The sequence below is a fragment of the Kryptolebias marmoratus genome, linkage group LG4 (genome assembly GCF_001649575.2).
Source record: "Kryptolebias marmoratus isolate JLee-2015 linkage group LG4, ASM164957v2, whole genome shotgun sequence".
Taxonomy (NCBI): domain Eukaryota; kingdom Metazoa; phylum Chordata; class Actinopteri; order Cyprinodontiformes; family Rivulidae; genus Kryptolebias; species Kryptolebias marmoratus.
Window position 1 is genome coordinate 4,816,539 of NC_051433.1, and position 26,076 is coordinate 4,842,614.

The 26,076-nt window shown below is 37.4% G+C and overlaps 1 protein-coding gene across 4 annotated transcripts in view; it reads right to left on the reverse strand.

Moving 5' to 3' along the window:
* ephb2b (eph receptor B2b) overlaps positions 1-26,076 on the reverse strand; it is a 117,533-nt gene that overhangs the window by 45,752 nt on the left and 45,705 nt on the right. For all 4 annotated transcript variants that reach the window (XM_017408738.2, XM_017408739.2, XM_017408736.2 and 1 more), the window contains exon 3: positions 22,001-22,685. In XM_017408738.2, the coding sequence (XP_017264227.1) occupies positions 22,001-22,685 (685 nt within the window). The remainder of the gene's footprint in view (positions 1-22,000; positions 22,686-26,076) is intronic.

Consider the following 26,076-nt stretch of genomic DNA (forward strand, 5'->3'; position numbering starts at 1 on the left):
ATATCTCATGAAGATGCAACACGGTTTCTTTACAGGGGAAAACGGATTAAAACAACCTGTTAGCTTTTGCAATAGCTCTCCCATTACCTTTACAGCCCCACCACCGTGAAATTTACAGTAGGCTATCAACCTTTTAACTGCTCACATCTAAATATAGCGTGACCCTGTGAAATGAGAGTCACTGTCTCAAATAAAGAAGGGAAGAGCAGCCACAAGGTGAGTGTCTGTTCCTGTGAGTGGGAGCAAACCAGACCCCGCTAACCCCAACCCCTCCCCAGACTCAGCACTTCCATGGGGAACACAAGCTAGCACTGTTTGCAACACAGACTCTCATGATTCAATTAGGAACACGGTCCTCATGGCCATCTAATTCAATCAGGCTTGTGTGAAAGCTATTAGACAACTGGTATTTGCTTCACCCCACACATACACAAATGATATATTCATTTCACCCCCAGGGCTTTCATGTCCTGTGCAATCAACAGGTCTGGGACTCTGTTGCTTGTCACACTGTAAACACGGACAAAGCTAGTCTCTCAATATTGTTGATATAAAAATAGTTATCAGGGATATTTAAATACTAAAAATTAGACAAGGTTGTTTGTTTTTTATTTTTTTGTTTTAGAAAACTCCACTTGTGTTCACATTTTAAAACAATACAAATAAATACTTATTTGTGAGCAGGAAAAAAAATTATTAAGATGGATTCATCAAAAGTGACTTCAAACCTAATTAGTAAAAAGTCTAAAATCAAAATTTACATTATTTGTCACATAATCATTCATTGCCAATGATTTTTTTTTACAATCTGAAATTGATGCATTTATGCCAACATGTGTTTCATTGCATGAATTTGTCTTTGTGCACAGTAATGGTCTTGTGTCATGAGATATAGGAGGACTGCAGAATGATTGAGTTTTCTCCTAAGCATTCTTCTATAAGCTGCATTTCCTCAGCAGTTGTCATAGAGCTCAGATCCCCAATCCCTCTCCTTCCAAACAGCTCCTTTGAGACAGATTAGGAGCCAAAATGAGCAGCAGATTAGCAGAAATGTGGGACACCTGGGAAAAGTGCTGTGAGGGTGCAGGAACCTCAGCAAACCTAAGGCTCAAAGTACACACACACACACACGCACACACAAATAAGACATCAGATGTCCGGACCTGAAGTAAACTAAAGACCCAGAACAAGGCACCACACACACACAACACACACATCCGGAGCTCATTTAGTTCCATCTTCTTCCTATACATTTACACCAAAACCTAAATAAAAATGGATTGTAAACCAGCAGGCTACTAATAAACCACATCTGGCCACTACCCAGGAGCCAATTTCAGCTCACACTGCAGGGGCTTAACCTCATATACGTGGCACATATACAGGGTTCACCATCACAGGGATTGGTATTTACGAGAGAAAAAAGTGCCAAGAGCTGTTCAGAATACCACTGATAGCTAAAAATACAGTGTAAGGGAAATGATGGTCATGTAACAACTGGGGTAAAATAATTTTCCACTCAGTTTCCCACTTATTTCTTTTATCTTCATCCAGAAATAACACAGTCAAATAACTGAGGTAAGGGTAAAACTCTGAGAAGTTTAAAAATATTCAAGATTCAACTTATTTATTATTGCACAAAACTGTACTGAATGTGATCCACAAATCTTCAGTTGTTTTTAGGATAATGTGGGCAGTGTACCATCACCCTGCTTGCACAAAGTTTGATTGTGAGGTTGAAAGAGTCAAATAAATATGTGTTGCTTAAGGAATCCAATGCTCAAACCTTTGCCACTCAGCTGATTCTGCAATAATGGTTTATTTTTAGGCATACTACAACATAACTACAGGTTTTGGTCAATATGAAAGATGGAAAGAAACAGTCTTGATGTTTTTTTTAAAACCATTTAAACAAAAATAAACTGACAGTAAGCTAGTTGAAAAACCAGGTTAACATAGACCAATAAAGTAAAAGAAGCATATTGGATAGCTTGGTAACTGTAAAGAATGTTACAAAGATTTTCCAAGTATTTTGTAAAGTTCTGAAATTAGATTGTTTGAAATTACCATCAACTCCCTGCAACTCTGAACAAGAGCAAGTGGGTAAAATGGGAAAATGGATGGAATTATCTGGGACAATAAGAGTCTATATGTCTGCTCTTGAATGCAGAATTTCTTTTAAGCAAATTGTAATCATTTGCATTTGCACAACCAGAAATAGCAACAAATCACTGGCAATTGTGATCAAAAATATGTTTAATATTCCAACATAAATAAATGGTATTATAAATGTCAAAATCCATTGACTGCATTTCACCGAAGTCCTGAGATAATTTCTGTGCAAAACATGTTCTACACATGCAATTTTGATGGAGCAAGAAGAGATACAGGCACAACCAGACTAAATTAATGTTATCCCTGTTAACATATGCATTTCTTCATTAATCTTAAATAAGGGGGGATGTCTCCCAAACTGAAAAAAACATCACTAACCCAAAAATACATGGCTTACTAATATTTTAATTATAAAAAGTGACAAATTGATATATTTAAATCTATTTTTATTTTCTGCATATCCTGAATATTGATTAGTCTTGTTAGTGCAGTCATCTAGCAAGAATTTATCACAGTACACCGAGACGTATCACATCAACTCTTTCATGAAGTCTCTCTAAAGATCATCACTCTGAAGTGGCAAGTATTCGCTTCTTGACTCAAACAATGCTGCAGAGTGGCCCTCTGTTCAAAACCGCAGTGCTCTTATGATGCTTAACATATAAATACCAAATGACAGAAAAAAAAACCCTGAAAACTATCTTGGCCACAGGTTTTTCAAACTGTCTGATAACTACCATCTGTCAATAAAGGAGGAAACAGATGAAAGGAGAGTTTGAGCAGACCTATGCATGCAGAATAGTAATAATGTCTGGAATTTTCACTGCTCTTTTTTCTCTCTTCTTTTTATATATATTTTTTTCAATGTGATGAAAAAATGAGCCACAAATGTAGAATAGTGAAATTGCAGGCATCTGAGGCAACACGCATATGCACAGAGTAGGAATATGATCGAGCATAGAGGGTGCTTGTTTATGGGGATTTAAGTGGAAAGGGTCATTTCATGCAGGCAGATCACTTGACAGCTTGCCCTCCAGAGGATGTTGGATGTCCAATCAGGTTGCTGGTGGACCCCTTTGGTACACTGGGCCACAGATGGCTGGGGTGTGGCCCCAGTGTCAGCATTAATCTCCATTTAGGATGGGTTGTAAAGCTGCATGATCTACATCATACTGAAATAATTTACACTGTATTTCATCATTTGGTCTGACAGATAATTACCACAGCTGAAAAAATGGCAGTTATCACACTTTGTGATGTAAAAATTGTGGCTTGCTCCCATACTATGCACACTACTCCACAGACAGCACAATTATTTTTGTGGTTCAGTGGATGACAGTGGGACTAGTATACCTGATGCTTACAAACAATTAGGTTAAATCATTTTAGTTTAATACTTTGGCTTAACATAAATTAGTCAGTGACTTTTAGACATAAATTAGGGAAGACCTTTATGATCCACATCACAGAAAACCAGTGTTTTAAAATAATTTCAATCTTTTCACTCACAATTAGTTTTTTTTAACCTTCCACCTTCCAACAACCACCACAGTGAACTGTTCTGCCAAAGTTCTGAAATTTGTATTTTGTTCTTTTGGCCTTTTAAAAAGGGAGTCATACCCTACTTAACAGGACATGCAAGCTGCAAGTAGAGGCAACATACTTTTACTGTTATATGAAACCAAGTGACAGTTAGTGTGCTTGCAGTTCTAATAATTTTCTGACAATAGGAGGCGTGAGAAAATCAAGAACTCTCTGTTCAGGTACTTTTTGAATGGGTGTACATTGTTTAGAATATGATACAGGTAGGAAATGAGGAGTGATAAAAGTGATCATATGTCAGACAGTTAAGCTGGCATTACTAAGACAAAAGTATGCATGCTGCCTCCATAAATTCATTCAATTGCGTTCATGGGAACAAATCACCTGCTCTCCCTTAGGAAGCAAGACACTCTAAAATTCAACAATCCATCAATGGCTGACAACTGTACGGTGCGTTCAAAATGAGTTGCGTTAAGAAAGCTTTTATTTTTCCCCTCTAGACAGTGACTCACATATCAAACCATTCATGTGACTTTTTACCCTGACTCTCTAAGCCTATGATTCATACATTTTTAAGGCATTTGCGGGAGGACTGTGTTTACACTATATGCTGTTCTAGACGCTCCAATCAATGTGTCTTAACTCTTTATGAGTTTTGACTGGGCCTGCCAGTGCCTCAGCCTCCCAAACCCCCAAATGTGCCCTTTTCTCAAGGACAGCCAGTTGCTAGGGCAACCGGAGCCTATTGCTATGTCAGGCAGCTTCACCGCTCTGTTCCGCAGGCTGCACCCGGACCTTACAGCCCTGATCGCAGCCACAGACTGCTGATGATAGTGAGACAGGGTGAGGGAAGAAGGGTAAATGGAGGTAGAAGATAAGGGGTGAAAAAGGTAGATAAAAGGTAGCAGTGGAACTAATTGATTATAAATAATCTCAGTGACTCACTGGAGACGTACAACATGTCAGTGTGGAATTCACATATTTGTTTTAAAAAAGATAGGAAACAATTTGGAATGAAATAAACTACCCAGTCCATGAAATGAATAGCCAATAAACGCTGTTTCACTGTTTTGACACCCTCCAAGAATTTGTAGAATGTCATCAGCGCCAATCTTTCCTATCTGATTTGGCAGTCGACGTTTATTTTCTGCCCAAAAACAAAAGCTTGAGTGTATGGAATTCTCACCAGTACAGGTGAGACACAAGCTGAGAGATTTATCGTGCTGATGGCGGCTTTGTGCCCGTAGGCAGATGTAGGAAATAGATGACAAAGCCGATCACTTGTCTGCATGTGTCTTTTTGTTCATCTGTGTTTGTAAAGAGCGGCACATAGAGCAAAATAAAACAGAGAAAAAGGAGAGAAAGGGGGAGATAAAGAGAAGGGGGGAAGCTTTACCAGAGTCCAAACAAAGGCTGTAAGCGGCAGTTCCAAGCTCGGCAACAGAGGCTCCCTAAGGTGCAGTCTAGCTGATGGACAGGTGGTATAAAAGGGCTGCATGTTGTCCAGTCAGTTGGGACAAGGGGTGTCACAGCAGCAAGGGGGGGACAGGAGGAAGGAAAGGAGGGGTGGGGGTGGCATCGAAAGAAGCAGCTGGTGCTGGAGCCTGTCACTGTCCCAGTGTAACACTTCAATGCATACATACAAATACACAAAGAGCACACAGTCGTACACACTTCAAACAAAACACAAAAGATAAACACAACCCTGAGACTGAGTGTGAGTCTCGAGTTCAGTGGATGTTTTTTCCTGTCTCCAGCTATCTCTCTCTGGAGTGTATTTATTAAAGATTACAGCAATTCTTCTGACCACAAGCATTTAATGAGGCAGCAGGGAATCTAAGTGAATCCCCATATTCATCTGATTTACAGGAGAAAGAAACAGCTGTATTTTCCACACATTTATGCATCAAGAAGAACACACAGAGTATTTTGCACAGATAAACATATCTGAATATTGCAAACTGTTTACCAGTCAGAGAAAAAAAAAACTTTACTTCTTTCTCTAGGAAACATTCAAAACACCTTTTGAAAAAGAATATTTTCCATACTTGTGAGACTTTTTAAAGACTTAGATTGTGCACACAAAGCTTTGATAAAGGTGGACTACTTTGACAAAAGTAAATATTTTATTGTGGGAATCATATAAGGCTTGCAAGGGAGAGACATGACAAACCCAAACAACCCAAATACATTTAACCTCAAAAGATGCAATCTGGATGTTCAAAACGAAACTTTTACAAAAAAGCATGAATAAACAAAGTGCAGCCTTTTCCTGCACACGAAAAGGCTGGTAGTGCTGGGAAGATGGTACATTTAAAAGCAATAATGGCTGATGTTTAAACATGGAATGCATTAAATGTCCCATTAAATGTGCTGAGTGAAGTGGTGGCCTGTGCAAATTTATACTGAGTGAAAAGATTGACTAATTAGCCTTTATGTAATTGATTTGTCTAAAACAAGGAGTTCCTGAGTGATTAATATGCCTGTAACATGTCTTTCACCTTTCTATGACTACATCCTTAAGCCTCAAAAAGGAGGGGCACAAAAAGCTGATCTCCCTTACATTTGTCCTAATCAATGGGGCCAGTTCAGGGCAGACCTCTCAGGTCAATGAAATTAAGTACCCAGCTCGCACAGAAAGGAACGAGGCTGATGTGGGGCAGGATGGATGTAGGGAGTTCTTTGTTACCTTGGTAATTCCACAGCTGCAAGATGTCCCCAATATACTGCTTTTCTCCAACTCCTTGTTAGAATAGTCTGACCCACAACAGCTACTATCTAAGAATAGTACCATAGTAGGTCCTATCCATGAAAAAATACATCTGTTTTCTGCTCACATAAATACTGGTTCAGGGGCAGTAAACTGACAAAAATAAACATGCCCAGATAAAGATTACAATTCCTAAGAGAGGCATACGCAGTACTGACACATGATGAAGAATAGGTTAGTTCATACTACTGCAGTCTGCAGTTCACTGTTTCAAATCTTATAAGTAAAATGGTTTAATTCAGCTTTAAATTTCTGTGGTATTTTAAATAGTGATACAACTGGAGCTAGTCGAACAGAACATCCACGTTCTAATATCATGTAATATTTGCCAAACAGCTACTGTATTTCTACATGGACTTTACATGCTGTATTTGAATACTTATTGATATTTGGATATTTATCTTGCTAGTTCAGAAACGTTCACATCACTTCTAGACAGGTCAAATAACTAAACTCAGTCTCTTGTTTGCATTTTGAAATCAGCTTTGGTTTTTAATCCCTGTAAATTTCAACTTAATGTTTCATTTAGGCCACGTCCACACTGCACTGAGTAGCATTAAAAAATAAAAAAAAAGATTTTCTGTTACATTTGCACTTCTTGTTCATATAGGTTTTGGAAAAGAAAATGTATTTTTTTTAAATGCTTTACTAATTGGGAATTTTTAAAATCTCAGTTCTTGGTGTTTCTGTGTCGACTCAAAATATGGAGGTTTTCAGAAATGATAAAATAGCAGACTAATTTGTGCACATCTATGATTACTTTGCACTCTAAAACATAAACAATAGAGGCACTTTTACCTTTTTTTACATCGGTCTCACTTTATCCTGATCCTGTCACCATTATACACTGATCATTGCTAAAATGGTCAATGGTATTTAAAAAAACAAGCTATAGTTGTTTGGGGAAATCTTTAGCCAAGCTAAAGATGTTCTTCCTCTTTTTTTTGTTAATGTGAATGTTCATCATTTGTAGTGGTGTGGCAGAGTATTTCAGAATTTTTATTAGAAATCATTTTACTGGTCACATTTCTCTAGATGGGATTTACATCTACACCCAACACACTTCTTCAGAATTTCTAATGAAGACTGATGTCAATCATTCTCGATTAGAGATTTGTCATGTGACTATAACATGTACATGTTACATACAAATTTAACTCTAATGCAGCCCACAAGCCGAAAGGCATAGTTTTTCCCTTTGACATTGCTCAGCTCATTCCAGTTGCACATATCTGAGATATCTACACAGGACAGCCACATATCATCTTTGACATTGATGCTGAGGTGCTGAAAAGGTCATTGTAAAAATATAATGGTTGAGTAGCTGCATCTACCTTCTGGCAGAAAGCTACTGTCATAAACTAACAGTCCTGTGAGTCATCAAAAGTTAAACGTGTATATATTAAACTATAAACACTTAAAATATGCTGCAGAGGAGCGCAAATAAAAACAGTTCACCACAAACAAAATCCTATAGGCTGAAAACACACACACAAAATCAAGTTCCAAGGCTCTGATGAGGCAGCCTCAAATGAGTGAGGGTCTGCAAAAAAAAAAAGATTAAAAAAAAGACTGACAGATTAGTCTTTGGTTCCTGGAGGCAGCAGGATTATCCCAGAGAGGCTAGTGGGGATCATGTCAGCTGCACTCAGACTAAAATCCCCCCCATATGCAGCACACATATGAAATGCCATGTGCAAACAATCTTTACACATCTTAGCCTAGCAGAAATACCAGGTAGGGGAGGTTTTAAACAAAATGCCAGACAGGGGTGAAGCACATTTGTGTAACATGTGTGTCTCTGTAGTTCAGGTCTCTGAGAACCTAACCACACACTACTAACTAACTATAACAATTGGGCCAAATTACATGCAAAAATGATTCTGTAAATATTTCAGCCAGGGATTCTGGCACAGACATAGTTAGGCTGATGAGGGTATAATATGTATCGGTCCCTTTCTAAATGTGAATCTTTGCCAACTTTTTTCAGCAGAAACATAAAAAATGTATTAAAAAAGAAAAATTCTACTGGTTGCAACGTGAGGTTATCCTAATGGATTTCCCTGAAATCTTTTTTATGCATGTCTATATTCAGTTTAATGTTAATGTGTCGACTAATACAAATTTAGTCAGTAAAAGGACAAATAGAGGCATGTTTGTGTTTTAGGCAAAGGTTTTTTTCAGAATTCTCCCTTTAAACGCTGTGAGAAATAAAAGAAAAGTCAAAGTAAAATGAAAGAATGTGGCCCAAAAAAGCCTGAAGCCTCTGAAGAGTTAAATTACCTTCTTATCAGCACACTAACAGGTTTTGGCCCGACAAGCTCAATTAGCTAGCGCTTGCTGCAGTGTATAAGAAGACCATGCTCTCAGCACGAGACCCACATCAACAGAACCAGGGAGATGATAGACAAGCTGGGCCCACAAAGACCTGATTGTGGAGAGTCTGTGAATGGCTGAAGCAGGAGGAAGGACTTATGTTCTCAGGGGTTTTGCGATGTGGCTGATAACAATTTCCCAGCTGAATGAAAAAGCTAGAAAGTCCTCTGAATTAATTACTTTCATTGAGACCAAAATCCTGAAATAAGCATAACAGAAAATAGAAATGGTGTTGATAAATGAGCTTTAAATGAAAGATTATGCTATTGAAATTGAGAGTGCACTGTAACTAATATGTTGTTTCCTTTTGCGTGCCCTAAGATTACCAGACAAGAGCAGACAGCTTGCAGCTTGTTTTTGACTGAGCTGCTGTTTTACTTGGAAGAGCGAAAAGATAAATAATGAAGTGTTTAGGCATGTCTCTTGAATGTTTTAACCCTCCTGAAGCCCTCAAAAGAGTGAGAGAAGAAAAGAGGTAGAGACTTTGTAACTTTGGGTCAAATTGACCCAAAGGCTATGGAAGGGTTAATAAAACTGCACCAGTAATTCCAGATTCTAGGTGTTTTGAAAAGCATAGCAGTAATTTTACTGATGTTCACCTTTTTGTAGATCTTGATAGGCATAAAAGGCATGTCAGTGCTCGGTTTTCAATGATAGTCAGTCATTCGGTGACAGGAAGAATGCCTGCTGGCGTGATGTACTCACAGATGGGAGTTAACACAATATTTTGCCAAGCTTATGTTGGACCTATTCCCTTGTGTCACACTTAAACATCGGTGAGGTACAATACTGTGAATGATACATACTTAATCATGCTTGTAGGCCCAGTTGATTCATAGACTTGAATGTCTCAGCTTTGCACGATACAGGTGTAAACAGCTGCTGATGGCCACACGAGCATATACAAACATTACCAGTATAGTAAAAAATTCATAAAAGTTATATTTATTATGCACTTGACTTGGTTACTGCAATGAATGTAGGTGCATGTTAGCTAAAGGCTATAATAATTAAAGACCTAGCATTCTTTGAAGAAATGCAAATTGCTCACCACCTTTCATGGTTTTAAATTAGGATCATTTTATGATCAGAAGGGAGGGGGCGTTATCGCCTTGTTGGTCAAACCTCGTAAATGACTTTATGCTAAGTCTGATGCAAGATTTTCCAAGATGTGTTCAGGATGACTCTAAGCTACTAATGGACCAAATTTTAGCTAAGAATCTGTGTAACTGCCTGAGTTAAAGCCATTCACGTGTTTGCTAAAGTTGATTAGCTGTGGCAGCCATCATGAATGGGGATGACTCCATAAATTAATCAGTTATAGATGTACATTCAATGAGTTTCATTAAAATCCATCCAGACAAACCAACATGCACACATGTACAACCAGACACAAGCACAAACATTATCATCCTTTTCCCTTCAGCTGCAGAAGATGCTTCTTCTCCCTGCAGACTCAATGCAAAGAAAAAAAAACCTACTTATCTACAAGCAATCTGTTAAAATAGGTCATTATCGCAGAGGCATGCTGTGAATGTGCCACATCCCTAAATCAATACATGGATTGCTATATTTAGTAAGAAGGTCATGAGGAGGAGTTAATAAAGCTCTCTACAAGGAATCAAAGACAGTGATGTATCAGTGAAGTACTTAAGAAAAGACTGCACATTTTAGATGCAAAAACGTTTACATTTTCAACTCTGATGAATAATATCTTACTTACATTATGATGGCTGAAAATTACTCTTTTCTGTTAAAAAAATAACTTTCAACTTTATACAGTAAGATAATGCAAAAAAGAAAAACACATGTATGATTTTATTTTTAACTGTTACTTGCAGTTTTTGTATTTTCTAGGAGTACACTTCACATTTTAAGTTCTCCAAACCATAGAAAATAACTTGTGTATTCAGTCATTTCTGTTGCTATATTAGTCGCAATGAAATGGTAGCAGATGATGTACGTATGCACGTATGGTGCACAATTTAAGCTACCTCATGCTACTGACAAGTATTTTAAACATAGTATACTGTAAATTTATACAATATCATAATGTTTAACTCTTTCTTTACTTTCCGTCTCGGTAATTCACTGTTTCGGTTTAACCCTGTTTGACTCCCCGTCAGATGACAAGGTCTGTTTTTTAGTTTTAAACAAATCCTCACCAACGTCATGACTTTGCACTGAAAAAAAGGCAAAGACAATGGGGAAAGAGAATCAAAACACTCTTTATTATTAGCTGTGACTAATCTATTCCAGACAGTTCTTTAAGCCTGTTACTTCAGAGAAGAGAGACATCCATACTGCGAGGAGAGCAAGCGGTAGCCCTGGTGTGTGTTGAGACTGTGCCATACAAAGTATGTTGGTGGGGTGTAATGAAAATACCCTGCACATGAAAATGCACTGTTACCCCCACCCCTACCACCACCCACCTAAAAAGCGAGCATAACTCTGTTGAGACCACACAGTCTTGAGATGACCACAATAAACCAGAACACTGGTCCCAGCACGAAGTAAGCATTTCCCAGGCATCAATACGCTGCGAGGCCAAGCCGGGCTTTGTAGTAAACACTGGCGGGTGGTTAATGTCAAACCAGAAAAGCTGGGTACGTGATTCTTCTGTTTGGTCCTTTCGCTGTGTCTCTACTTTAGTGCTTGTTATTTTCCAATCTGTTTCTTGCTTTGAGTCATAGACTTGTTGATCTGAAGCAGATGCAAGGTAATGACACAATGTTTTAGCAAACGGAAAGGCAAAAATAAAAATACACATCAAGATTTTGCTCCTATTTAAAGATAATACTAAAACCAGAGACTTAGTCAGAAATTTATTTAAACAAACTTCTGCATTGTATAAAACCATAATTTCAGGATAGTCATAGGTATCTATATTTCCACCTCCACCATATATTTGCATAACTGTGCTATATATAATTACATATGATATAATGAAAGTAAATGAACAGAATATAATGGAATTAAATTACTACAGCTTCACTGGATATACCAGAAATAAAAATAAATCATTATCTAATTTTTAAACACAATGGAGGTGTAAAAAAAATAAACTCCGAATATCTTAGCACTCTAACAAAACCCATGCTGTGAGATAGACATAATGATAATTTGTTTGTTCACACAAGGAAAAACTACTTCTCATTAGCTTTTTGTCCACAGTATCATCATTTCATTTATCAAAATAGTTACTTTAAACAGAGAGTCTTTTACAAAACAAATTGAGGGAAAATAGCACTAAAAGCAGAGACGTCAAGGTGAAGAAGAAGAAGAATGAAGAAGGCGCAGGGTGGGGGGGGTGAACAGTGCTGAGATTTTTCTAACCCATAAACCACTGATACAAATGATGTGCTGGTAAGAATATTTTAACTGACTAGATAAGGATTACTCTGGCAGCTCGTACTGCGCCTTTCATCTTCTGAGGCACGGCTTGAAAAAAATCTGTACCCTTTGGATGAACCCAGTTCTTTACAAGACTTTTAAGAATGCAAAAAACTGTGTCCAACAGCACCTTTTCAAGCCGAAAGCTTGTGAATTCACAAGACAGCAAAACAGCTCATTATATCGAGTATTTTATTTGCTTAGCGGCTGCCCAAGGGAATGTAAAAAGTTTTAACATCCCTTAACCAGGCTTCAACAATAAACTGAGCCAAGACTGTCGTCTCGCTCAGCATCAAGTATGCTCATCCTGAACAATTACGTTTAATTGAGTATAGTGGTTAAAACAAACAAAAAAAAAAGCTACAGTTATGTTTACAATGAGAGTGTGATATTGAGATGACAAAACAAATAAAGAACACAAAGAAGCAGCGACAGACAGATACAGTTTTCCTTATTTTGGTTAATATCTACATACATACTGCAGATGTGTTGTCATCAGGGGTAGGCGATAGGACGATATTAGCTTGTTAAGCTTGAGAATGTGTTGACGATCTACCAAAGCAGAGAGATCATAGGATCATTTATAAAACAAATTCTATCCATTGTTCCATGTTTTGTGGTGGTCCACAGTGTTTTCCACAGACAAATCAAACTATTGGCTAGTTTACTTAATGCTTGCTTTTTTCATCTAAACTGGACCAGGACATAAAGAATGAAACCTAAATAGAGGTTTATTTGTTTTGTTTTTTAAATGGAAGAGTTCATTTGTAAATAAATAAATAAAAAATCTCTACCGCCATTATATAGAACTGCTTGGAGGAACTCATCTGTTCCTCCAAGACATGATTCAGTTGTGTACAGTAGCTGTTAACTGTTAACTTTGGTATTTAAACAACATTATATTTTGATTAAATTTATTTTTAAAGTTTATACTTTCTGGCTGGAATTTAATAATAATACAATTACAATCTGAAATAAAATTGTTGTAAATTATATTAAAAAAAAGATCTCATACTGGGTTAGAATCTGTTCTGAGTGCAGGAGATAGCTGACACACTGATTTTAAATGTACTGGTATATCTTTTTTTTTCACTGAAAATGTAATCATTGTTTTCCTGTTCATAATCCTGATATGATACTTGACATATCACCCACCCTTAATTTTCATATAAAACTAATCAGGAAATCGACATTCATGGGTGCAGACTTTTCTTGTTTTGTCCCTGCATATCTCTTAAAGCTTATTCATTTACCTTGAGTTCCTTAACTTGTGGTTTGTTCATCTTTCACTGATATTTCTTTGGTTTTGACACTTTAAGTACTAAATGAAAAAGCAATACATCTGTTGAACACAATATTATTCACCTGTATCCTCCCACAGGTCAGGAACACACAGGTAGTAATGTGGAAAAGAAAACAAAGCACAATCCTGTGGTTGGCGCACAGCAAGAGCTTCCCTTTACACTGATGAGGCATGTCTTCAATTTCAAACATGACTCAAAAACCTCCCAGGGAGGCTGATGATAAAAAACTTTGCTACAACAGTCCAACTTTTGATTTGATTTCAGCCCCGAGGATTTCTAAACAATACAGAATTAAATTCAAAAATAAAACAAATACAAAAATAAACTCCTTGAATTGATTGTTGACTTTGCTCAAACACTGCAGAGGCCCCCACTGACAATGTAAAGCTTGTGTGGAGTCTCTCACTTCATAGAGATTCACTAAGGTTAACAGAGATGTTGCCCTTGAATCCAAGGGTACTCCTTTATTTGTTGGTTCTTCCTATTTGGTCTTCTATCGTGGAATTACTTGTTAATTAAATTCAGTCTATTGCTTTTCCTTTGAGAACAGCAGGGTGCACTCACTGAATCTAAATCATTCTGATTGCCAAGTAATTAAATGCACAAAAATTCATCTTCATAAAACTGCATGGGAGCTATAATGGCAAAACACAGATATAAAGTGCAAGATAACACGATACAGAGCAAAGAAGACCTCAGTGTCAAGCAGGAAATCTTACAGATATACAGCAACAGCAATTTATTAACATTATGAAATTATAATTAGCTGAGTCTATAATCAGGATTTCTAAGAGCCACATTTAGAATTAATGTTAAAGGAACACACAATAATGCGTCTAATGCCTTTGTTAAAAGATCTAATATGCTTCATGCAAATGTTCTTCAACAAGTTCTGAAGTAGCCAACATTTAAATCAACAAATAATACATGTAAAAATACATTTAACTAGAGAAATAGCATTTTCTGTGAAAATGAATGCTGAGTGCAGAATGACTGCTAAAGAAGCTGAAACTGTCAGGATTTGGGTGTCTTTGGGTTTGTTTTTATTTTGGGCTTATTGTTTCTTTTATTTTGTTATTTGGTTGTCCTCATGTTTAATTTTGTCTTTGTATATTTTTTTGCTCCTTGTGCCCTTTTGTGTTTCTGTCATCATTCACTTGTTTGCCTGCCACACCCATCTACACCTGCCCCAAGTTGGTCATTACTCACTTGCGTCCACTTCCCCAAATTACCATCAGTCTTTAAAACCTGGACATCTTCTACATTTTCTCCCTGGTTTGGTCTCACCTCCCTTTGCAGTCTGCTTTTCCTTGTGTCTCACCCCTTGTGTTGTTGCAACCTTGGATTTTGTAAGGTTTTGTGTTGCTGCCACGTAAACCTTTTGTTTTTGTTTTGTTATTTTAAATAAATTACTTTTTCTTGGAGCTCTCAGTATGAGTCTGCATATTGGGTTTGCCTCACTCACCAAACCCGACAGAAACTGAGTTGTTAAAGCTCAAAAAAGCAGAACACCAACTAAATGCTAAATGAACTGGAACACTGGCTAAACCCTAAAATGAGCAAAACACTGGGTAAAAGCTAAAAGAAGCAAAATACTAGCTGAAACCAAAAAGTAGCAAAACGCCAGCTAAAAGCAAATATCTAGCTAAAAACTAAAAGCAGTGAAAGTCTAGCTAAAAGCTAAGGTACAAAAAGGGTAACTAAAAATATCAAACTAGAAGATAAAAGTAACAAAAGAATAACCAAGAGCTAAAAGGTAAAAGTTTCAAAGGGTTAGCGAGAAGCTCATATAAGCAGAAAGCTATCTAAAAGCTAAAACTAGCAGAACCGTAGCTAAAAGGTAAAAGGAGCAAAACACTATCTAAAAGTTAACAGTTGCAGAATGGTAGCTTAAAAACTAAAAGTAGCACCAGAAGACAAAATCAGGATAAGTACGCTGAAGTAGATTTCAATAGGAACCATGTTTTTGATGGAACTGAATAGTTCTGCATGTATTTCTATGGCTAGAGTTGCTACAGTTCTAATTGTGTAAGAAGAAAAAAAAAGTTATTCAAACCTGGTTAAAAAATACACAAATCATCATTGCAGCTTTAATAACCAAAGAAGGCAGTCTTATTTTTAGTTTATCAACACTTTTTTTTTCTTCTTCTTTTCCTTTTTTGAAATCATATGATGTGTTTTGAAAGGAGCAGTATCAGGAAATCTCAGAGCTGACAGCCAAGTAATTCCTCATTTGAAGTGAAAACAGCAGGAGCCCAGAATACGGGTGTGAGGAAGTTTCTAGCAATAAAAATCTTGATTCTTTGGCATCATTTGTAGGCTCAGATAAGCAGATGATCTCTAGGGCTGTCTGCACTATGCTGACAGGCAGTTGGACATTTAATGCTGGAGAAGAGAAGAGAAAGAATCTGCTTTTTCTGCATCCCCATCCCCCAGCACCCAGTTCGCACTTCCCTGTGCTTCTTGTATGAAGCAGAACATAGGTACTCAGCTTTCAGCTTCTTATGAAGTAATCGAGGGACTTATTGTCCAATATGAGCTCATCTCCTGGACACTATGGCTGTAAAAGACATAGCACATGCAACCAGGGTCAGTAATATCTTCTTACTTTTAGAATAACTCTAATGTAGGTCAAAAAACACAGCATAAGACACTATAATTTTCTCTTGGTGTTGACCGATTTTTTATTTTTTTTATTGAAAAACAAGGTCACTGGTCCTCAAGAGGGATTCCTGTCTTTACTAGTCCGCTTGATTGTTTTTCATCTTTTATCCAGGCAGATGCTTGATTCATCAGTCTCCCTTCAGCTGAGAGGGCGACTTGATTCCTCCAACAGGACAAGACGAGGACATCTGATAGAGAGCACGGGAATGTTTTGAAAAAGACTCGGCCTTGTCCCCGGTGATAAATTTGAGGCCAAAATGGATGGATCTGTATATTGCACACTTCTCATTTTCAGGAGAGCCTATCCAAGGCAAATTTATCATAAACACAACCATAAGTTCTCAGAGTTGTCACGCTGCTATGGTTTTGTGGAGAAACACCAGACAACTGTCTGACATATATCAGGTTTGGAGTGAGACATGTATAGGTGTTAGAAAAAAGAACCAGACCAACAGGAAGACACTACACTCAGTGAGATGACCAAATAATGTGAGAGGAGGGACAGGGATTATAGGAGGTCAAACTATCAGAATCTGAGATGCAAAAGATGATGTGGGATAATGAGGAGTGTGACAGAGGGGCATGTGGAGCTGAGCCCGACATGTGCAAAAACGTGGAAAACATTTACAAGCTTAAAGGCTGTGATCTCTGAGTTCAGTGAGATTCAGGAACTGCAGGTCACATTATCACTTCAACAAATAATAAATGCACTGTGAAAATTAAAATTAAAATGCAGCTTCAGGATTATAAGACTGTGCCACTGACAACAAGCTACTGCAGCCCCTGTAAGCTGGTGGGATAAAATGTGATTTTGTTTTTTCTCACACTTTTTATGAACTTATAAACATAATTTTCACAAATTTCCTTGTGTTTTAGTTTTGTAGTTATACTGCTCACCTTTGTTAATGATATTATATTATTCTTTCTTTCCTTCTTATCTCTGGTGGAAAAATAAGAGTTTCAGATGCTGCATTTATTCATATTAAATTATACTGTTTAAAACAAATATAAATGTACAAATATCAGCAGAAAAAGTGTGTTAAAGTGCTAAAGAAATGTATCAGCTTAGTATTTTTGAAGATATATAATTGTATAAAACATCACTAGCTTGTTAAAACTAAAGCTTTATTTGTAAACAGCATGAGATCACTGTAGCTGTTGTAGGTGATGTTTTGAACTGCTTCATATTTAGTTGCATTCAGAAAAAAAGTCATAAATGCCAAATAGTTTTAAAATAATTTACAGTTTCAACATTGTTGTGTTTTGATGAACTGATATTATCATCTATAAAATCTTCAGTAAAATTTACTTGTGCTGCTATACAAGGAGATTCAATGAAATGGAAGTATGTAGTAGGAAAAACTATTCACAGTGTTAGTTCCCTAGAAATGTGCATTAGCGTGGCTTTACTTAGATTTCGTCATTGCCCAACTCTTTTTTTTTTTTTGGTCATCCTCTCTCATGGAGGAGACAGAGGAACAGAAGACCAGTTGACAGAAAAAAGCTCCTGGCCAAACTAAAACCCCATCTCAGTGGGGAGGAGTGAATAAAGTTTCCCAATTCCTCCCTGAGGTCTCTGACACAGCAACATGTCTTCGAGCTTTCCTATTCGCCTCAAGCTGCTATAACATCCGACACTACTTCCAGACCAAAGGGACTGGTGCTATCAAATACATATCACAGGCATTTTGGTGGATCTAAATGAAAAGATTAGTTATGGAAATCAAAGGATGCTGCTTATGATGCAGATAATAAGTCATGTTGGCTGTGATGCCATTTAACAGGCAAACGTTGAAGTAATGAACATCTGCTCAGGCACTAATTTGTATTCCTTCAGCTTAACTACATGTCTTCCAACAGCAGTCGAGGCAGCCATCAATCAACAAGATTAAGTATGGCTTTTACTTTAACATAATGTTGCCTCAATGCCCATTGTGCATATTGAGTGTTTACATTTTACTCTCTTTTTCTCATTTTCTCCTGAACTCCAATGCAAACTATCCTTCATCTCTGTTTGCACAATGCACAATGCAGTGAAAGGTTTCAGGGAGGTATGTTTGTTTTGTTTTTCTTTGTGTCTTGTTCCAGCATGGAGGACAGACATCCAGTCATCAGTGAGGCTGTTCCCCACTTGCACTGTTAGTCAATTAGAGCTGCCATTAAAGACAGCGGTGGCGAGGGAAATAAAAGCACCACCGTGGATTTGTCTGTGCTATGCTGATTTCCACCCTTAAATCCTCTCCAGATGAAGAGACGGCAATAATTGGGATTCTGACAGTGTGTTATGGGGACTCATTTCCTGCTTTCACTCCCTTCCCCCTCCTTTCCATGCAATCATGTCTATCTAATCATGTCTGCCCAGCACCTATTTTTGCACTCGATCCCCTTAACTCTCTTTATCTACAGCCACGTTTGGTTGAAGACGTATTGAAGCCCTTTCCTTTTAATCTAATTGCTCTGGTGCAACAAGAGAAGCCTTACTTCTCTGTACTTATTATCACTGGTGCACACAACAACACTGATATTAGAGACCCCTTGTCTTGTTCCAAATTCTCCATACTTTGACCTAAACATATGTGTCCATCATGTGACCAACAGACAAATGAGAAACCTGCTGTCTATACAAATTTAATGTGTTTGTTTGTAGTTATATCCCTAGTTTGGCTCTTAATGACCCTGGAAACAAGTATAAAAGACATGTGTATCAAGTTTGAGGCAAATATGAAATTGTAATTGTAAATTTGGATGCAGAAACAAAACTATCCCAAAAATCAAAAGTACTTGTATGTGATTTAGCAATATTTGTCTTTCTTTTGCAGATAACCTAATTGATTTTACCTTCAAAATCCAATTTATAACATTATTCCACTTGTCAGACATTACTGCATCTTTTTCCCCCAAAATATTGCAGCAAGCCCTCATAAACTGTGTTTTCAGGATGGTTTTCTTTTCTCCCTAAACTTAGCAACCAACACTAAAAACATTCATAAGAAATGCATCAAGTTGTTGTTATCACTGTGACAGATTGTCTCTATCCAAACTTTCACTACTCAATAACATGAGCCACGCTCCCACAGTCGAGACCCTTGAACTCACAATAGCATGGGGTTAGATGATCAGATTACACTGAAAGACACACATGGGCATTGTTAAGAGAGTTTGCAATTCCTCCCATGAACATGGCTCTCATTGTGCCCCACTGAAGAAAATACTTTTCACTCTGGAAAGAACGGTAAGGGCAAACAGGACCTGATGTGTCTTTGCGGTGCACCATCTCCTCAAGGCTCTGAGGGGAAATTAGATCTCTCTTTTTAAGACCATCTCTGCTAAAAGGCCCTTGTATGGTTCCTTGCATTCATGGGACTTCTTAGGGAGGCAACTTAATCTCACTTGTAAGACAATTGCAGAGGAAAAAGAGCTCTGCAATTTAATGTAAGCACCCCTTTCTGCTGTCAATATTTTGACAGATTTCATGACAGCATAATTATTTGCAAGGATCCCTGCCAAGGGTTTAATTGTTACATGCGTAATTACACGTTTAGTTGAGGAGACACTGGAACACAGCTTTGGTTTTATTATTACCATTACAGCAGAAATAGTGTCTTGCATCTTGACTGGTTTATGGTGGCATTATAGCATCATAATTCAGCCTTGAAAGAGGATATCTTACAATCTCTTTGGTGGCACCTCTCATAAATCAGTTCATTTCCCCATAATATCGGCAGACAAAGCACATCTTTCACAGATCAATTCATTATGCAACCTCTTGCAGCTGAAAGGCAGCGGTTGACCACAGTTTCAAGTACTGATATCAACTTTCAGTGTTTAGAAAGATGACTGCAAAGTGCCTTCCATCAAAAAGGGGATTTTCAACAAAGGGGAAACCACCAGAGTAATATGAGTTTTACCTCTATTGATTTCTTTTTTTTTCCTTAGTATAAAAGCCACTTCAAAATTGTTTCTTCTGAGTTTAGTAACAATTGTATATACTAAATAAATTAGGGATGCACAATATTAGAAAAAAACTTGTGATGTGCAATATATTTGTTTAATATTGCAATCAGCATGTCAGTTGTGATAACCCCAAATTTTTCTCACTCTTCACTTTCTCTTTTGTCATCACTATCATTTAAACCAGGTGTGGGCTTTAAGGACAGTGAGAGTTTGTTGATTTGACCAAAAATACTATTCACCTGCAGAACACAAATGGAATATATGAATGAATGCCTGAAAAATAATAGCCTAAAGTTTCAATATTTAGTATGATGAGATAGTACTAAGAGTTAAAAAGGTCTGTTAAAATGTATTTGTGTTTGAGAAAATATATATGATGCAAGAAAGAAATCTATTACTTTTAATACTGAAGTGGTGCTCATGAAGAAGAAAATGTGATGAAAATAATGTATTTATTCCTTTATCTATTTTAGTCAAGCACTCATGTCAAGTTGTGAGGATGCTTTTTTCTGAAATCCCATCTTGTTATTTTGCAATTTAGCTTGTAAAAAAATAAAATAAAATAAAAAAGCACCATGACTGAGGACTCATTTCAGATGTTCAGATCCACTACATGTAGCAAAATACAAATTAAAATTAATGAACAAGGATGTGGATTTGGAGGTTGCTGTGCCAGAGCAGCTATCTTCAGGTGTTTTGATACTAGCCTGCATTTCTTATGGTGAGCCTTGTCCCTCTGCTCATTAGTAGTCATTGAACATACCCAGCAGTGTTTGTGAGGCAGCACCCATCACGTTTCCCCTCCCAACATACAGACACTGGTTGATGTGTTGTAATTACAGGCGCTTGTATGAGAGGCAGCAAAAAACTGATCCAAAACGCAGGTGGGTGGTTTGCAATACTGGGCTGGATCAGCACAACTCCAGTCCGCAGGCTGTATGCCGTCATGCTGCTTCAAGCGATCAAGATCTCTAACCACAATGACCAAATACCACCTGCCAGAGAGTTGATGGGGCATGACGCAGGTAAATGTTGGAGGCATCGATGTTTTGAAAGCCTAATCAATTTCCCTGCAAGGAATTTCAATCGGCAGAAAAAATTTGACAATTTAGATAAATATCCTCTTTGTTCTGTTGGATGGGTAGAGGTCTTATACCAAAAGAGAATTAAAAGCTGTATTTTAAAGGTTTAAAATATATGTTTTTGTTTTCTGTTTGAATTTGGTTAAATGTGTACAGAAAATATTTCTTTGTGTAAAAAATCTAAAATATTTTCAATCACTTAATTGTCAAAGACTTCCTTTTTCTAAAATGAACCTGGACATTTATGCCCTAAAAACTAAAAAACTAATATTGCATTTAATGCTTAATTTTAAGTAAATATAGAGGGATGCATAATTATTAACTTTAGAGAAGTCATGAATTTTTCCATGACAAGCAGTAATTTAAGACTTTACTAAATTGATGAGGAACATAGCTCAGAAAAATGCACTTAAAACTGCACTGCAGTCATGTTGTCCAACAGCATTTGTGTATTTTAGACCAAAAAAAAGTGGACGTTATCAACCAACATGCCATATTTCACAGTATTTATACTGGAAAATAGCAAAGCATGGAAATATAATGTGAACATGTGATGACAGCTTAAGTTAAATAATCCACACACAGAGTTTATACCTTCCATCATATTTTATATCACATACCTTATATCACAACTGAATGAGGTTGAATAGATTCTTGGAAATAGTTGGTGTGGAATGTGAACTTACCAAAAATAACCATGTGCAGAATTTTTTAGTAGTTGGATTAATCTTTTTTAATGAGAGAGCAGACTGATTCTTCAGGCTGACAATATGAAAAAAACGTAATAACAGCACACATACCTCGACAAACGGTTCCATTTTCCACAGCCTCGTTCCCAGCTTTGCACATGCAGCGCCCAATGGGTACCATCCATTCTCCATCTCCATTGCAGTAAAGCTTAATAGGCACATCCACCTCCTCTGCGTTAGGGATACAAACACCTCTTGCAGCTACCAGCGAGGTGCTCTCTGCTCCGGATAGGGTCTCCTGGAACAACGCCCCATTTGTGATGATTCGAGGACACTTCCGATAGAATACCCGAACTGCAATGAGAGACATGCAGCCACCGTAGTCCTGAAAGGCCAAGTAGAAGCCATTTTTTGACACAGGGCCGAAGCTTCGCACTTCAGTGTTGATTTTCATTACTCTGCCCCCAAGGTCCACCTGGGAGAAGCTCTCATCTGCTGCGATGGTGTCAACCTTAATCCATGGGTTTTCCATCCACGGTGGAGATGTTCTGGTGGCTGTGTCAGAATCTGATTCATAGTAATATAGGTTAAAAGTTTCTTTACAGGAGCCTGGAACATTGGGGATGCTACTGCAGTCCCTGACGGAGAATTTCATCTCCACATGGATCCTCTGTGCACCACGTCGTCGGATGTATTTTGTCCGTACCCAGTTGTTCTGGTTGCTGTCAAAAACATTACAGACCTGGTACGTCCTGATGGTGTTCATGTTTTCGTCATAACCGCTCACCTCCTCCCACTGTTGAAAGACACACAAAAAAAGATAAATTAATATGATTGCCATGTGAGTAACTCATAAAAAGTTTTTTGGCTTCCACACAGAACTTATAGAAAAACAAACACTGTTACTGAGGCACTAAGTTACTCTGATTTATTCAATTATGGGTAACTGGGGTGTAAAGCAGCAAATGGACTGTGTGTTTCTTACTAACTTTCATGAAGTCTTAGTGATACAATTTTCTATTATATTGCAAGTATGTTTTTACAGGCACTTTATAAGAATGTTCATTACTATCAGGAACCAACCTACAGCAACATTTTGATTAAACTAATTACCTGTTGTTAAGACACATATTATCTCTAATATCTCACTTTGTAAGGATGCATTTAGGACTTCTAAAGTAACAAACGTGACCGCCTTTCCAGCATGTTGTCCATTTTCCCAACCCTACACTTTGCTAACTTGAGTATTACTGTATGATGAATGCATGAATTTAAATAATACAAAAATATAAGTTTTTTTTTTTCTAAAATATACTGTAGATGCAAACAAGTGGTAAAAAATGCATTTAATATTTGCCTTGATATTTTTTAAATGCATCCCATAAAAAAAGTAAATTATTTGTATTTTATGAAATGAAAATCTACAAAGGCAAATAGTATTAATGTTCACCTTGTTTTTTTCTTGTAGGAAACAATTATTGCACTCTTGTAGTTTAAAAAAAACAAGAGATGAGGTCATTTAAGCACTGGTTTATGTGAGTATGTGTGTCCTACTTTTTGCTGTTAACGCAACATATTCATAGCACACTTTGTAATGGGTTATTGGCCCTGTATAGGGAAAACTTCTTTCATTGGACTGAAGCACTTAAGAAATGGGACAAAGTTTTCACAATCAAAGTTACACTGACATAATCCTTTTACATGTAATCATATAAAGAATAATCAAGGGACAAAGTTGACTTTAGGTCTCTATGTATGAAGTTCAACTTCAAAGTCTACATACTGCATGCCAATTTCAATACTCGCTCTGCCTATAAAATCAAGATGAAACCTCTGGTTTGCCAGATACTTGGCCACGGATCAACAGAATTCTATCCAACAAGTACTGTAGGTCATGACCTCTACCTCGGCATCTCAGCCGCAAAAAATAAAATCCTGTTCTCACCCCTTGAACAACTTTGCATCTGGTGCAAGCTCTGCTGCCTCCCTCCTTCACTCTTCACTTCACAGCTGATATAATTTCTCAAATTAGTGCCCACTTAGTGAGGATTTTGACAGATTTTGATGATTTGGGAGAAGAAAGTCACCTCTCTTGTTACAAACACGCATTCTGTCAAACACTCTGACTAATTAGCACAGCTTTAGTTCCTAAATCCCATGTCCCAATTAATCACTGCAAATGTGATGCTTGGTTTGACCTGAACTATTACAAAGGGCAAACCTAAACAAAAACGTCAGATGTGTAGCCAAAAATAATCAAAATAACAGGAGAAAATGAGACTGAATGGGGAAAAAGCTATCTCAAAGCTAAAATTTATAACTGTTTTGACAATTCACATCATTCAGTTTATTTTAGAGAGCTGATACCTGTTAAACATTTTTAAACTATTTAAGGCAAAGGGTAGTTTGAAAAAAACTAATTTGATCAGAAAGAATATAAATCTAAATGCTCCTTTATTGGCTTTAAAATGAACAAGCACTTGTTAGGCAAAACTGCATGAGTATTTCAGGGATTTAGGACGGTAGCGTTTGAGGGTAAATCTGTCTTTTGCCCAGCACTGACAGACATCATCATCCCAGGTCATGAGCAGCCATTGACCTTCCCACTTGTTGAGGAGCAGTAGGGAAGCTGTGGGCCAATTAAACAAGAGCGGACAGCCTGTTCTGCTGAGCGCAGAGGGCTGAACAATCACAGTTTAATAAAATGAATGTGGAGACAGGTGGGGGTTGCTGCTAATGAGGGATGCAGACAGGGGAAACTCCAGAAAAAAAGTGTTGGCAGTGATGTGGGGAAAGGAGGGGGTGTGCTGGACAAAAAAACGACCCCAAACAAAATGTGTTTTGATGAAGGGCCCCTTTTTGTCCTGTCATGGCCTTTTTGCCCTCCTTTCATCACAGCTAGTGGAGGGAAACAAATGGGGCATAATAAGAGCCTAACGATCAAGCACAGAGTGTGAAATTAGAAGAAACGTCTTCATTTTCACAGCTTTTCCCCTGGTTCATATCAAGAGGGCTCTAAAAGGGTGGTCCTGTGTTTTAAGTACAGCAGGTGGAGGTAACACTGGTGGTGAATGTTGAGACAGACCAGTTGGATGGAATGACATTCGATCTGAGCATGATAAACACTTACACATCAGTTTGTCTTGAGATCCTGTTACATTTGGCAAAAAGCTTATTTCTCACTGTGAAGGTCAAACGCTGTAAGGTTGTGGGTTGTGGGCAAAGAGTAGTGCATTACCAAAAGCATAAAAATTCTTCAGTTCAGATCAGTAGAAATTTCCTAATGCCCAAATATTATCAATAAAATCTCTGAATCCATCAAAATTTTGAGTAAATAAAAAAAAATTATATTTTGATGGTATCAACAAAGAAAATGTGTTTTCATGGTACACAAGCTTTCTTCCACAAAGAAACACACTCTTATGATGAAAACTCAATGGTGTGAAACTGAATGCTCGACTGGCTCCAAACAAAAGAACACTGTATTATGTTTTAATTGCTCTCATTGGGGTCCTGAGACTAACATTCCAGAACTGTATGGTTCACACAAATGTTTTTCAAATGTTCGGTGGATGGATGTTCAATTTAAAGTATTCCAAATAAACTAAAATTAATATAGGAGCCAGCTGTGTGTGATATTTAATGAGTCCAAGATTTAAAATGAACTAGTATCAAGAGGACATCGGTTACACAAAACTATAAACTGTTGGATTTATTGTCTAACTGGCTTGTGTTTATCTGAAGAGTCTGAAGAGCATATTGATTATGATGGCTGTAAAAAAACAAAACAAAAAAAAACAGGATTTAGAGACTGCAATACTAAATGTAGGCTGCTGGTTTCACACATTGGAGTTATATGATATGTTACACTTCAGTGACGCTAAGAATAAGGTTCAGGATCAATATCACTTGTTCCACTCCAGGAGAAAGTTCAAATGACCTGCGATCCATAAGTGTCAATGACAATAGGTTTTTGTTTTATCTGTAAAGCCAAATGGATTGCACTGACAAAGCTGGTTTATAGACCGGAGTTTCACCTACAGCTAATACAGTTCAACAGACAGCTCCCTTTTCTTTCATTCACACGATGAAACATTACTGTAACCAAAAGTGTTCAACTAATTTTAGACTTCACAGGAAAATAATTACCACAACCCGTTTAGGCAAATCCAAAGCTAGAAATATAT